This window comes from Passer montanus, unplaced genomic scaffold, assembly GCF_014805655.1.
Source record: "Passer montanus isolate IOZ18808 unplaced genomic scaffold, ASM1480565v1 scaffold106, whole genome shotgun sequence".
Lineage (NCBI taxonomy): Eukaryota > Metazoa > Chordata > Aves > Passeriformes > Passeridae > Passer > Passer montanus.
In genome coordinates this window covers 2,051,347-2,066,418 of record NW_024357170.1, presented here as the reverse complement: position 1 = coordinate 2,066,418, position 15,072 = coordinate 2,051,347, and the positions used below count along the sequence as shown (strand labels likewise).

General features: G+C 40.6%; 1 protein-coding gene across 4 annotated transcripts in view; it reads left to right on the top strand.

Annotated features, from left to right (window-relative positions):
- PARVB (parvin beta) overlaps positions 1-14,736 on the top strand; it is a 50,598-nt gene extending 35,862 nt beyond the window's left edge. For all 4 annotated transcript variants that reach the window (XM_039720262.1, XM_039720292.1, XM_039720271.1 and 1 more), the window contains exons 7-13: positions 1,448-1,506; positions 3,090-3,109; positions 4,291-4,352; positions 5,544-5,612; positions 6,566-6,667; positions 8,269-8,341; positions 11,675-14,736. In XM_039720262.1, the coding sequence (XP_039576196.1) occupies positions 1,448-1,506; positions 3,090-3,109; positions 4,291-4,352; positions 5,544-5,612; positions 6,566-6,667; positions 8,269-8,341; positions 11,675-11,751 (462 nt within the window). In that variant the 3' untranslated portion in view covers positions 11,752-14,736. The remainder of the gene's footprint in view (positions 1-1,447; positions 1,507-3,089; positions 3,110-4,290; positions 4,353-5,543; positions 5,613-6,565; positions 6,668-8,268; positions 8,342-11,674) is intronic.
- The last annotated feature ends 336 nt before the right edge of the window (positions 14,737-15,072 follow it).

Sequence of the window (15,072 nt, the reverse complement as noted above, 5' to 3'; positions counted from 1 at the left end):
GTGCTGAAATCCATTCCTCTTTCTTATCAGGCACTTGGAGTCATTACTCATGAGTCATCGCTTACTGAGGTTTTGGTCACAGGTTACACCATCTTCTCCCTGGGTTTCAGGGTGCCGGGAAGGTCCTGAGCCCTGTGTTAATAAAACAGACGTGGTGAGATGGAACAAAGGCGGCATTGTTTTGTATGCAGGAAAACACTGCCCTGTCAGATGCCTCCTCATTTTTCCATCCATGCTGTCATGCTGGCTTTTCCCCCAAAGCTCCTGGTGCTGTTCCCGTGGCTCCCTCAGGAGAGCAGGATGAGATAGGAGTGTGATAGGGAAGTGAGGGCTGTGAAGACGTGGCCAGCTGGCAGCACAAAGCCCAGGGCCCCCGGCAGGCATGGAGCTGTTACAGCTCCCCCCATGCCTCCAGCCAGGCTCCCTCCCTTCCAGCAGCTCTGCCTACCTTCATTTCTTCAGTAGGGAGTGGAGGGGTAGAAGCTCCTCTTACAGGGTTTTAAATTTCAGTTCTCATTTCTCAAACTGCTTCTGGAGAAGGATGTGTTTCTCCTCAGAGCTGTTCTCCCTAATAAGTTCTTGCTTGAGGTTGGGCTGAGATGGTAAAAATGTACAGAGCTTGTGCCTGGGGGTGTTGTTTCCCTTAACCCTACTCTAAGTCATTCTGACAGACCTGGCTGCTAGATGGCTGCTGAGATTTGAGCTCTTTCTGTGAGCTTTTTGAGCACACAGAAGGGAGGAAAGAAATTTCTCCATTCAGGCATAGTTTTGAAAGGAGATGCTAAGTGAGTTTTTTCACTCAGGTGAAGGCACTTCCACCCTCTGAGGTATTTTGAAACTGTCTCAACACATGCTGTTTCTCATGGGTAGAGACTCCTTATTCATGCAGAAAATTATGCCAAGGAGAGACAACCTGGTATCAGGGAAGTGCTTTTCATTGTGAAATCATTAGCTGAGCTTTTTGTGCTCCCTGTGTTTCCTTGGAGAATATGTGTGTCCCCGTTAGGTGTGTGGCAGTGGCCCCAGTGCCATGCCTTCTCTAGGAGAGCTGTGCCAGCACTCTGGAGCCTTGGCCTGGGAACAGCCATCTGTGTCATTTCTGTCCCAGAACAATCGGGCTGCTAGATGTGCTAAGCTGCTGGTTGGCACTGTGACATGACCAGCTGCCCTGCGGGGATCTAAAGTGGGGCTGACAAACTCCAGATGATGTTGACTGTGGTCTGAGGAGGATTGTTAGTGAGGCAGTTAGCTGCAAATATAGGTGTAAATACACATTGCCCAAACATCCCTTTGGCTGTTCTGGGGGTGAATCCTCCTGTGTCAGCTGCTTCACCTCTGCCTCTGTGAAACTTAGTGAATTCATCCATTTCTGTCCTCTGGTGCTCTGAAAGATGCTGAATGAGCCCCTGATGAGCTTCTCCTTCGCTAATTCCATCTTCCTTTCCAGAAACGTGAAGGCCTTCTTCAGACCACTCATGTTTCAGAGGAGCTGACGACGACGACAGAGTAAGCACAAAACACTTCTATGCAGGATGTGAGACCATTTCTAAGCATGAGAGAGAAGTTTAATCATTCCCCATCCTTGCTAAATTATTGAAATCCTTTCATGTGGTGCTTTTTTAACTACATAGAAATGACTTGGTCTCTAAAAATATGCTACAAGGGAGAAGTGTCCTCTGGAAATTCTTGTGTCTTAGAAGCTTTTAACTGAAAGTGACTTTTGGGAGCCTTTTTTCCATCCCCTGCCTACTGGATGTGGCTATATATATCTGTTTTCTGCTTCGTGCTATTTTCTCTATTGAGTGAAGGGCTAATGTATTTTGGGGGAGAGTTAGTTTGGAAAAAGGCAATTCTTTGACATAGCTCTCTAAACTGAAATGATACAGTTAAAACTGTAAGGAGAGAAGAGCTCAGCAAAAATAAATAAATAAACCTCTTCCCTCTCCAGTTTTTGTAAAAGCTTACTTTACTGTATGTTTTTACAGTTCTTTTTATAAGGACAAGGCTAGACAAGCATTTTGGCAACTGAAAGCTGAGGTTTTCCTTGACGTGGCCTGAAGGCAGCTTTTCTAAGAGGGGCTTACATGAGCCTTCAGTTTATCAGTGTATTGACTCCCTGTAGAGCTGGCTCAGCTTCCCATGGCTTTGAACATAAATGAACATAAATGTGGTGCTTAGTGGGGAAGATATTTCAGATGGAAGTGCTCAGAAATGAGATCATAATGTCTCTGTGTGGACATTAAAGATCTCATAGTGGTTTTTGTAGGATTAGAGCTCTGGCTCGGGTCTATGGGCCAAAATTCCTGCCCTTGAACAATGCAGTGAGCTTGTGCTCTCCTCCAGATGTGGTTTTCAAGATGTGATCTGCCGGCTGGGGCTTGGATGTTTTTTAGCAGGAAAGATGTTTGCAGATTTGCCTTTGTGTTTATATGTATATTTTATGGAGCGAATTAATATTACACAGTATTAGGAGGTTACTGCTAATGTGTTGCATATCCAGACACAAGTACACCTATGGAAAATGCAGTGATCAGCAGAATCCAACATTCACTGAATACTTTCCAATTCCTCTGTGCAAATCAGGGCCTGATTCTCAGCTGATAAACATCTGCATATGTCTGGTAATGTCATTGGCTATGTATGTATTTCATATGTGGCAGTTTTATTTACATTATATTCACATAGAAGGAAGGTGTTTTTTCAGAGAAGACAGGTTAAAGTGAGATAGATGGCTTTGGTTCTTTTAAGCTCTGTGACTTGGATTATGTTTGTGGAAATACACACACAAGCACTTTGAGCCATTCACCCTTCATCATAAAAAGTATGGATAAGAAGTCATAATTGTGTGCAAAATGTAATTCAGCATTTCCATTCATTTCAAATGGATTTCCCTGACTTCACTGGTGCTCTGCTGGGGGCATTCCTGCAGCATGTTGGGTCTGCTCTGTGATGTGCTCAGACCCCTGAGTTTGCACAAGTTGTTGGCCCTCTGCATATTGAAGGACGGCTCCTTTTACGGCCATTGTCTTGTCTTCCCAAACTGATTATTCATGAACTAACTCCATGTTTTTGAATTCTCTGACTTGCAGGATGATGATGGGAAGATTTGGTAAGTAACAAACTTGACTGAATCTTTTGTTTGTTTGATTTGTGTCAGACACAGAAATCTGGTCATTTTTTAATTTCAACAGACCTGGACAATGGGTTGAGCAATTCCATGAGGCTGGAATATATTGTGGGGACAGGTTTTGTTACTCCATGCAGATGTGGAGCATAATGGGTAGGACCAGATCCAATTCCTTTGCATGGAGAGTCTTATCTCCTTTGCGTTTTCTGGACTTTGAAGTTTAGGCCTTACCTACTGTACGTCTGGTCTTCTAAACAAAACCCATTTCTTTTGGTGTTGCTGCCAAGACAATTCCCTTTGTGCATTGATTTTTTTTAGTGGCATTACGTAATTTCTTATTTTAAGATGTATACTCCTGTAAAGGATGAAGTGATTTATTTTCTTTATTTTCCCACTATAATATGTCAAAACTATCATTTCTCCTCTTGCACCATATCTACATTAAATACTAATAAGGCCCTGGAAAATAAGTAATGTCAGGGAGCTATAGGGGGTAAATAAAGTATCTTCAGATACCAAATGAATTTAGATAATAAATATGTTTGTTTATTTGACAGTAGAAAACTATTAAAATGTGTTCTGTAAATAAAAAGTATTTGATCATGGAAAAGCTGTTAAAAATTATGTTGAAAACAGATTTGATTAGATGTTGATAGACAGTGCTTTGAAGGTAGAAATGTAATTTAAATCTTTATGCTATCTGTAGGCTTTGCTTTTCATACACTGCTGAATCAGAATTCACTTGAGTTCAGTTCTAAGCATTACTGATTTCAAGGGTACTACCAGTAATTTTAAATTAACTAAATTAATGTTCAAATTTGACACTGAATATGGATGAACCATAGCTGTTTAAGTTAGAATTGGGGTATAATCAGAATTTGTGTTTCATTTTAATTTTTCTTTCACCCACATTTTGTGTACCAATTTTGACTGGCAGAAAGGGAAATCAGTGAATAGGTTTGTTTTCACTTACCCCTAAAATTCACAGGGCAGTTTGCTCTGGCATGTAGCCAGACACCAGAACAGGCTGCTGACTTTTATCTTGGGTCTCTGTTACATGACTTTCTCAGGAGAAAAACCTTTAGGTTTTGGACAGGAAACCTGCTTCCCACACTTGTGCTATTGGAGGTGTTCTGATTTTAATTTTTTTTCCCCCAAACCAGAGCGTGATGCCTTTGACACTCTTTTTGATCATGCACCAGACAAGCTCAGCGTAGTCAAAAAGGTAAAAAGTAAAATCCTAGCTTTATTTTCCACATTGCATTTTTTTTGTGCTTTTGGAAAGATATTCAGAAGCATCCAGCAAATAACAGAAGAGGAATCTGAAGTAGTGAAAAGGGTGTTTATCCCCAGGGATCACTGTGTCAAAGCCAGGTGATGTTTTCCAAACATTAAAATGTGATTTACCCGTAAAGAAATTTTCTGAATATAAAGATTTTACAAAAGAGCTGCTTTTGCCCAGGTGCTAAGCACTTATTCCTATGGTCGCTTGCTTTGTCCTTTAAGGCTGAGCATCATTGGACAACATAACATGTCCATGCAGAGATAATTTTGGCATGGCTTTGTGTTAGATCAGAGGGGTAATGTAGCTGTTTATCTCTCTCTGCCAGCTCTTGCTGCTTTGGGGCAATATATGAGACTCCATGTAGTTCCATCAGATAGTTCCAGCCTGGCTGTTAAGCTGCTTATTAGGAGAACAGTATGTGAAAATCAGCGTTGTAAATTGTCCCTTCCCCTTGTGTGAAGTAAAGGATGTGTACTTTTAAAATAATGCTTTGAAGTCTCAAGAAGATTTTTATCTTTCCAGCCTGAAATGTCTTTTCCAAAAGTCCTTTTAAGTGGATAAATAACTAACTTAACTATTTCCACATAATAAAAGTGGTAACACTCTGCTCTGTGTCCCTTCTGTAAGTGATGTAAGTGAGCTGACGGATCTCTGTGCTTTAATCCATTAGCACAGGTCTGGTTTGTAACGGCAGGATTTGCATCTGGAATAGAAATCCCAGACCTGGGCTACATCCTGGCTGTAATCTGTGTGCTGACTGCACATCCCTCCAGGAACAGAGTTGTTTGCACACCACTGTGCTATTGGCACCTTCAAGAACCTGAAAAAATTAGTGGGGAGAGTAACCGCACCTACTGCTCGCTTCATCTTCAGACACCGATGTCATCACAGTGTTTTCCAAGGCCACTGAAGTTTGCTTGGTGCGCTGGGAAAGCTGCATGTAACAGCACCATCTGCTGAGTTCTGGTCTCTGGTGCAAACAAATAAGTCCCGTGTACTTATTTGTGCAAAGCAGGCAGCAAACATGCCTATTCTGTTTTTAAAAATGTCTTTAACGGTTATGCTAACTGTTTCACATCAGCACTGAGTGTAGTGTCTGACATCGCTGTTTCTGCTGTGTTTTTTTAATAGTCTCTGATCACCTTTGTGAACAAACACTTGAATAAACTGAATTTGGAAGTAACGGAGTTGGAAACCCAGGTAGGAAGCTTTGTCTTCTTAGATGTAATCTGTGTAAATTGCAAATTTTCAGACATGGGTTGGCTAAGAAGAAACAGACCTTCTTTCTAAAGTTTACTGAACCATGAGAGATGGTTATCTTATTGTCTCAGCAAAATTATAAGAACAGTATCCAGGTAATGATACCAGGGGTATGGGTAATTCATTTAAGCCTGGCTTGGTGTAATACCAGTCATTCATTCACTGCTGTTTTATAGCTTTGCTGAAATAAATGGGCGACTGGATCTGATCTGTCACAAGAAATTCTTGCCTTAGCCATACCCAAGAATTTATTTTTAGAGGATGTGACATGTGCCATATCATGATTGCAAGTGGGAAGTCTTAGAACTGCATAATGTTATCCCCCTTAGCCAGTCAGTAGCCATCTGGTCTGGTAGGAACACTGAATTAGGGTGGCTGAAAATATATAGGAAATTTAGTGTTTTCTGAAACCGTAAACAATCTATTTTTACTTGGGGAAAAAAAATTCTTTTATGAAATTCAACTTCCTACCTGTGATAGGGGAGACTTCTTTTCAAGTTTTGATTAAAGACAAAGATTTAAATGTCTAACACAGACAACTTAAGAGGGATTGAAGTGTTTGAAGTGACCTGATACTGTTGTAGTAGGACTGCGGGTATATAATGTGCCCTGGGAAGTTTGGAGTTTTATTAACTACTGCTGTGAAGTTGGCAGGACTCCTCAAGCAAATTAAATGAGCATGAGGAAAGCAAGAAAAGACTCCTGAACCATCTCACACTTCTGTGCTAGCAAAAAAAAAAAACCCAAAAAACAAGCAAACAAAAGAAAAACCCCCAAAAAACAAACAAACAAACAAAAAAAAAACCACTGTAATTTGGGCCAAGCATTCTTTCTTCTTGTTTATGAATGCTGATTTACAAAAGAGATGCTTTCTCCTCATAATTTCTCTTTAGTTTGCAGATGGTGTTTACTTGGTTTTGCTCATGGGTCTCCTTGAGGACTATTTTGTTCCACTTCACAACTTCTACTTAACACCTGAAAGTTTTGATCAAAAGGTGGGTAGAAACTCCAGGTTATGCTCTTTCTGCATTATTATCACATTTTTTTCCCAATTGTTTTATCTTTTCTCTACGTGCCAGGTGAAATAGAAGCTGATATATTTTCTTCAGGAGACCTAGCAATGAGGGTGTGGCACTTGATGGTTAAAACCACTAGAATTTGTGAAATAAATGGGTAAATTCCTCATAGTTAAGGAAGAAAGGTACTCTGTTCCTGGCATCAGACAACACATAAAGCTCACAGATATCTAGGGTGAATAAATAAAATGAGTGCTCTGTACTGTATAGTACTTTGCATAACCAAAGTAATTTTTTAGATTGTAGTACTGCCTGAAGCATTCTTGTGTGTAGGTCTCTTGCTCTCAGCCCCATACTTGCTCCATTGTCCTGGGTCCCTCCTTATGCTCACAATGAGAAAAGTGTTTAGGCTGTGTTTTAATGTCACAACCAAAAGTTTGCCTCTGCAGTTGTTCCCAGACCTGCACATGCATCTGTGTGTATTTGGTGATGGTATATCAGAATACCCTGAACCTGGTCCTGATGCAGTCCTGCAGGTGCCCCTGCTTTTCATTTTGGCAGGTTCTGCAGGGCAGAGGACAGGTTTTGTGTTGTCTGAGCTGCAGCAGGAGGGGGCTAGGTCAAAAGTGGAAACATTGTCTAAAGTTAAAAGATGGAACGCTTTGTGAGTGCTGTTTAAAATGGGGTTTTCATAACAGCTCCTGCGCAGGTTGTTGCTGTCAGCCCCTCAGCAAAGGTATATCTCTAGGGGGCATGGTTCTCTACTCCATCTCACACATCCTTTATAGCTTTCTCTTGCTTCTTTGCCCTATTATCTTAATTTTTTATTCTTGTAGAAATGCAGGGTACTGAGTTGCAGCCAGCATCTGTTTGATTACAATTTTATTATTAATGGATGGAATTGATAAAGATTACCCAGTATTCCAGAAGTCACAGTGTGGTTTTGTGTGGAGACTTAGCCTTGAGGAATGGGGATTTGTAAACTGAAGAAGGAGAGGTAGGCTCTGTGTTTTGGGGGGAAAAAAAATACCATGTTGAAAGTGATTGGTTTTGTTGCAATGAATGAGGAGGAACTGCAGCAGGTAAAAGAGATTATTAATAAAGTCCTGAGTAATAAACTGTGTATCTGTCATATGCAGTGATAAAACTGCACAGAATTCATAATGTTAATTACTTTGCCTAAATTTCAGTAAGTGTGGACAAGAAATCTGCTATGCAGATCTCTTTAAATTTAAAATTTTGTTACTCAAAGGAGAGATTAAATAAAGACACCTACCTTCTTTTACTTTCCCTTTTTGTCCATTTTCTTTCCTCTGAATTTATACTCCTGTGTGATCTCTGGGGGCTTGTTCAGAAACTCTTTATGTACAGTTGTGCTTAGCTTATTTTGCAGATTCTCTGCACAGCCTGCCCAGGAACTGCTGTCACGAAGCACTTTATGGTTCTGCTATGCTTAATCGTGTAAATGTTTAATATTGATTTAAGTAGAATTATCAAGTACAGAGAGAATAAAGCATCTAAAATTTTTGATTAAAGGCTTTTGATACCTATATATAACTGTGAGATTCTTTGTCTTTCAGGTGCACAATGTTTCTTTTGCTTTTGAGCTGATGCAAGATGGAGGCCTGAAGAAGCCAAAAGCTCGTCCTGAAGGTATGGACGTGCCACCTGGCTTTAAACTGTGCATAAAGTCATCAGAGCAGGTGTATTTCAAGTGCAATTCCATTCAAAGTAGCAGTAGTACCACAAAGTGGAGCTGTGAATGGGCCCCTTGAGGGTTTTTCACTGTCTGTGCCTGGGGTATATCCTGCCCATGCTTCTTGTCTAGAGCAGATTCACTGAGGTGTCCAAGTAGAGCTTTGGTGAGTCATTCAAGAGCCGTTCTCTGCTACATGATAAATTCAGCTGGTGTTTTCAATAACAATCCAGGCAGAAAGCTTTTCATAGTCTAATTCTTGCAGCTGGTGCTAGTCTAGACTCCTGTGATTGGATTTCATTGACAGGTAACTGGAAGGCTTTAGGGGTTTTTTTAGGAGAACCAGTAGCAAACAATCTTGATTTATGTGGATGTAGAGGTCAGAACTAAAAAGTGTAAAACTCAGGTTTTCTCTTTAAGTCTCTGAACTTTAAAATTAATTATTGATGAGGTCTGCATTGTTCCTTGCACTAGGGATAAAAAGAGGAATTAAAACTTCGACTGCTAAATGAGCATTTTTTTCTTCCTGTTGTTAGAGAGTATGCATGTGTTGCAAGTTTCTGCATAACAAAGAAAATGAGGACCCCCTCAAGAAACATTTGTTCTGACTTAAAATGAGAAAAAGTGGTGATAATAAATAGATTAACAAACAGTGGAGATGGTTATAGAGGGGGAAAAGACAAAAGACAGTATTAAATGGCTTATATATGCTGTCAGCTTTAAACTGGGAGGTGAAAAGTGCTTCTGAAGAATGCTGAAAAGAATGATGAAAACCAGAAAAGGTTACCTTTTCCTAAGGCCTTCTTCCATTCTTGTGCTATCATGAATGGTAAAACACTATAGCAGATCTTGATTGTGGAGATTTAATAAGGAGCAAAATATGACTTTAAGTGTTTTACTGATTGAAAGTGCAATTAATATAAGCTGGAGAGCCAAATTAGCTTGTACAACATTGCTTTTTTGCTTTTTGCTGCTGCAAGATGTACCATCTCTTGTGTGTTTTCCTTCCTCTTCTCTGTGTGTGGCTGTTTCTGGCAGCAGTTCCCAGCTCTTGGAGTGAGTGTGCTTGTGTGGTATCTGTGGAACTGACTGTGGCTCCTGAAAAACTCCTCCCTTGGAGAGGACAGTCACATCTTGAGAATGGCTTGTCACTGTAGTGTCATTTGTAAGATCTTGTCAGTCATGTATTGCAATATGTGTTTCACAAAACACCAATTCATTTTGACAGAGAATCTGAAGCTCAGCCAAATAATTCTGTGTCTAGTTAGGCTCTGTTAATGCCACACTTTGATCCATTGTTTGGTCATCAGTAGGCTGGGAAGCCTGTCAGGTGAATCCATGCCCTTGAGCATGATTTGGGTAGTAAATGCCTCTTGGATTAGAATAATTGAATAATAGAATAAGGTTGGAAAAGACCTCTAAACCATTGAGTTCAAGCATTAACCCAGAACCATCGTGTTCACTACTGAGCCACATCCCCAAGTGCCACATCTACACAGCTTCTAATTTCCTCCAGGGATGGAGACTGCATCACTTCCCTGGGCAGCCTGTTTTGATGACTGACAACCCTTTTGCTGAAGAAATTTTCCCAATACCCAGGGACCGCACAGATAATCTCCTCTTCTCTGTTCTTCCAGCCAATTCAGTGGATTGGGCCGGCAGCAAAACTCGGTGCTGAGTTGTTGCAGCAAAACTACATTGTAGTGGATTAATTTAATATCCTCTAATAAATTTATTATGGACTGTGAGAGTTTTAAATTAATGGAATATTTTAAAGTAATTTTAGGGTGTATGGCCACTTTCAGTTAACATTTTATTAGTTGTTGTTGGTAAGTTACAGCTGTGCATGTTTTATCTTATTACAAGAAGCAGGAGGCTGAGAATATGTTTAATTTTGGAAATACCTGTTAGACAATGATCAATCAGGAACACTGCAGTTGCCCACACAGGGAGGATGCACTGCACACTCTGTAGTCTAATGCATCAGTCAAAGAGATAACAAGGTCTGAAAGTTAGGAAGATGGTAAACTGGAATTACAATATAACTTTTGCAGTAGTGGCTATTAACCATTGTTCTGTATTGTGAAGGAATGGAGATGGAATTTCCACCACTGGAAGATAGAAAAAAATAAAAATAAGAAAATGTTCAGTGTTAAGCCTGTGATTTAATTTGAGTTGGCTTGCTTTAATTTGGGTATCAACTTTCTGTGATCCCTGGAAAAATTAGGAGTTTTGTGTTTCAGTTTTCCCAATAGGACATTTCTTTTTTCAGGATGCATGACTTCACAGCAATTAGGATCTTTCTTTGGGCAGGAGAAGATTCTTCTGCAAATGTGAACTGAAAATCATAAATGAAATATGTAAAATAATACAGGCAAAAAGGGCAGAAAATATTTGAGAGATTATTGAAAATACCAGATGAAGTGTGGGGAAGTATCTAGTGTGGGATGGGAGGGAAGGGTGGAGAGGTCCTGGCAATGAGTCTTCAAAGCAGACAGTGGGGGTTTCCCTTGAACATCATGTTAATTGTGCTTGGTCTGTTAACAGTTTGCTGTCTTCCTAGGACTTCTGATGATTTTTTAATTATCTGTTCTCCCTCACTTCTGCTTCCATATATATTGGTCACTGTGTATTTTTTGCTGCTTCCTATTCATTTCTGACATGTTATATCCAAACTTTCTTTCTACCTCTTCAGCCTTCTCTGAGCTGTGCCTCCCCCTAGAATCCCTGCATTCTTGGTGTTTTGTTGTAGTATAGGTAGAGAGGTGCTAACAGGAAAGCTTTTTCTTGAGAGCTGTTCCAGACCTGTTCCCTGGCCTAGCATGATAAGAAGGGTTATTAAATAATAAAAATCTTGGAGTCTGCTAAGGATTCAGGCTTTGTTAATTCATGGACCATATCATTGCAGAGCTGTGGATGTGGTACAGTATCTCAGGATGTGTGTGACTGCTTGTTCACTGCTTCTGTTGCCCAGAAAGTCACCTGGAATATTTCCCAAAGCCTTTATCCCTGGTCTCTGACAGAAGCAGACTTTCTCTGTAGCAAATTTTAGCTGGGGAAGGGAATTATCTTCCTGTTTCCCAGAGAGACGTTAGCTGTGACTGTAGGATTGTAAAGCTGTTTTGAGGCACATTGTGCAGGACATTTAAAAGGCTTGGGGAGATCAGAACTCTGTTGATATTTTTTAATTCACAATTCCATCAGCTCAGAGATGTGGGGACTTCTGTTCCTGTCAGGTCAAATGAGGGAAAACACAATGCAAATAAAAGATTTCTCCTTTTCTTCCACAGATGTTGTCAACTTGGACCTGAAGTCTACACTCAGGGTTCTGTACAACCTTTTCACCAAGTACAAGAATGTTGAATGATTCTGGAAGCTGCTGAGGTCTCTTCATCCTTCAACCTCCCCAGGCAGAAGTTACAATAAACACGCCCTCTGCATGCTCCCATTGTGCCTTATGCTATGTACTTCATGCATTCTTCCTACAGCTGATGTGTTCTCTCTGTAGCTGTTTGTAAGACAATCCCACTAAAAATAATGCATGTGTGTTCTCTAGGTCTCACTTGAAAATGTGTAGGTATTTCACACTTCTGCCAAATGGATCTGTTGTTTGCTATAACCCACAAATGATCTTTTGAGAAAGGAAACATACCACTAACTACTTTAATAAGCAGGGAGAACATGAGACTTTCCTCATGGCTCAAGAGTCTTTGCTTCTGCAGGAGACTTGCTTTTGCATACTCCTTGGTTTCAACTGGCATTGGATGATTTTCCAGGCTTAGAGTGTTAACAATAGAAGATCACCAATGGAATTTATTTAGAAGCTGAGCCTTTTCTACTAAATAAGGGTTTGGGTGTTCTGTTGGTGGCTTAGGCTGAGGGGAATTACAGGCACTGTCTGAAGATAATGGCAAAAGCTTCAGTTTTTGTGTTCACATCTTTCTACTCAGTATTACTTCCATTTAGTGTTTACACAGAATAAGTCTTTCAATGGGATGACCAACTAATCTTTTGGTGTCTATTTTTTATTTAATCTCTTTTCTAGGAGAAAATTGGGTTGCTAGGGCCACTGTCATCCGTTAGGTTGGTCCTAACCTACCTGTCAACCTCAGGTTGGTCCAGAGCTGGTCACACAGGTACAGGCTGGATTAGTGCATTTTCCCCTGTCCTTCTTGAAACTAACACAGCGAATGTGCTGGAACAGGAGCCATCTGAGCGGATTTTTGAGGAGAGCTTTGTGGAGGAAATGGGATTGGCATTTCCAGAGAAAATGATATGTGGAATATGCATTCAATATCACCCTTTTCCTTTGAACACACAGAGGAGAGATTGGATTGCTACTTTCATGTATCACAGCAGCAGCTTTTGTTTTATGGGAATCCATTCCTTTGGCTGAAACACTAGGCAGAGGGCCCTGAAGGAGAGCAGGTGCAATTGCTCTGCTCCATGGGCTCACTTGAGTCCTGTTGTAAGTCAGCATCTTCCTTCCCTAAATAGCAGTTATTTTACACCAAACATTATTTGCCTTTGAGCTCAGATTCAAAAGGAGACATGCTATTTGAATGGTATAATTTTACAATTGGGATTTTCTCCTTCCCTTCTCAAACAGTTTTTCACCTCAGAGGGAGGGAAATGGGCTTCTGCTTCTTTGCATTGTATTTTTGGGTTCCAAGTTCTAGTATTTGGATTACTTGGATCACCTCCCCTCACACTGCTAAAAAAAAAAAATATGGAAGTTGTGGGGTTTTTTTGCATGAAAAATTAACATCTCCTCTGCAAGGCTCTCTGGGGAATCTTTGCATGCCTGTGCTTTAGGAAGGAGCTGATCTCTCACTGTTTATACTGAGCCGGGAACAAGGATGTGCAGTTCAGATGTGGCCGCTAAACTCCACCACAGCACCAAGAGAGGAGACTTGCACAGGTGCTAAGGCCTGGTGGACAGCTCTCCTGGCAGGTGAAGGAAATTGCTCTAACTTTTGTGCTGAGAAATACAGGTATCACGAGGCTGGAAAGTCATTGAGCTGAGAGGTCTCAAACTTTTAGTTTAATGCAGGGGTATTTGCAGGAAGCAAGTCTGTTAAAGAGTTATTTCATCCTCCTTCCTTCAGGTGATGTGGAGGTGCAAACTCTGTTTATATTCTCTGAGTTGTTGGGAAAGACCTCCAGAGAGTGTAGATTTTGAAATTGCAAGCAGTATTAATATCAAAAGCAAACAGAAGATAAAAAGAAGAGATGGCTGAGGGTGATTTGGCTTTGGAAAGGGGAATGGCTGTTTCTGAGCTGGGATCATAGAGCTGGCATCTTCAGGGCACATAAGCAGAGGTGAGCATGTTATGACAAGTTATAGAAGAGTGTCTGTTTTGTTGAATTCTGTGTTTCTGGTCTCCTTGCTACAACCATGGGTCTCCTTTAGCATTCCTTCTGTTAATATCCCAGTCAGCCAAGACTGCTCCCTGGATCAGGAGTCATAGCCCATTCTGTTGTGGTCCTGTTTGTTGGTAGATGTTGCACAGGGAAAAGACTTTTTTCATTCCTTAGCTTCTGTCTGTCTGGCCAGCTCACTGTTCTGTAGACACTGTATTTATTGTTAACCGGATTTGTGAGCAGGGCAGATGGAACTGAAATGTGGCTTCATCCCAATTTCCAGGAGGAGCCATGCAGGTAAAGCTTCTCTGAAAACCTGCTTTTGTCATGCCTTTCTATGACACATGCACCATAATTTTTTGATTCTCAAAAAGCTGAGTCAGTGTTAAAAAAGTTATTCATGGTATCTTTGTGTTACTGGGGTTTTACATATGGGTACCAGTCTGAATCCTGTTGAGTTCATCTGGAATGCTTGACTGCTCTGAAGCATAAAAGCTCCCACATTTGTAAGTACTTAATGAGTGTCTGTCTTTTCCAGTCCATATAACTTGACTTTTAGGTGCATTTACTTGACACATAGTTACAGTGAGCTGTATTACCACTGAAAGCTCATGTAGTCCTCAGCTGCATTCTGTTTTTCAAGATGAAAAATGGACAGTGGCAGATTTTTAAAAATTGATTTAAACCTTATAAGATTTCTTACTCCTCTTCCCCACACCCCAATGCTTTCAGTATTAATGTGTTTTTAAGAGTCTTTTCTACTGTTTTTAACAATGTTTACTCTGGATTTCTAACTACTAAAAACCAGCCTTGCAGATAAAATTCTGGACTTGTTATATGTTGGAGACATCCATCTTAGTGATAAGAGTTGCGTACTGTAAGCAAGTTACAATGCAATGCTATGTTTGCTAAAATTCACAGCAGGAGTGTTTATGCATGGTTTTTGACAGTTGAACTATTTATTCAAATAAAAAAAATGATCACTATGTTTTCTGCTTTTTTTTTTTCTTAATGGAAATATCTGTGGGAAGAACTTATGGATGGTGAGCTTCCCTTTGCTCTGGTGTGCAGAGAGTATTGAGTGGCTCTCTAATACAGTAGGGCCATGTGAAAGAGCAGGAAAATGCATTATCAGAAATTGTTATTGCTGTTGAATCCTTGAATTGTTCTTCAGTGGCTATTTTCCTGTGAGGGCCAAGTGTTTGTGGTGGGGGTGTGTGCATGAGATGTGCTTTGAGAACTTACAGAAACACCCACCCTGGGTTAGGCCCTCGGAGCTGGTCCAGGGACTTCCGTGCCCTATTTTCTTGTGATGTCTCTTCAG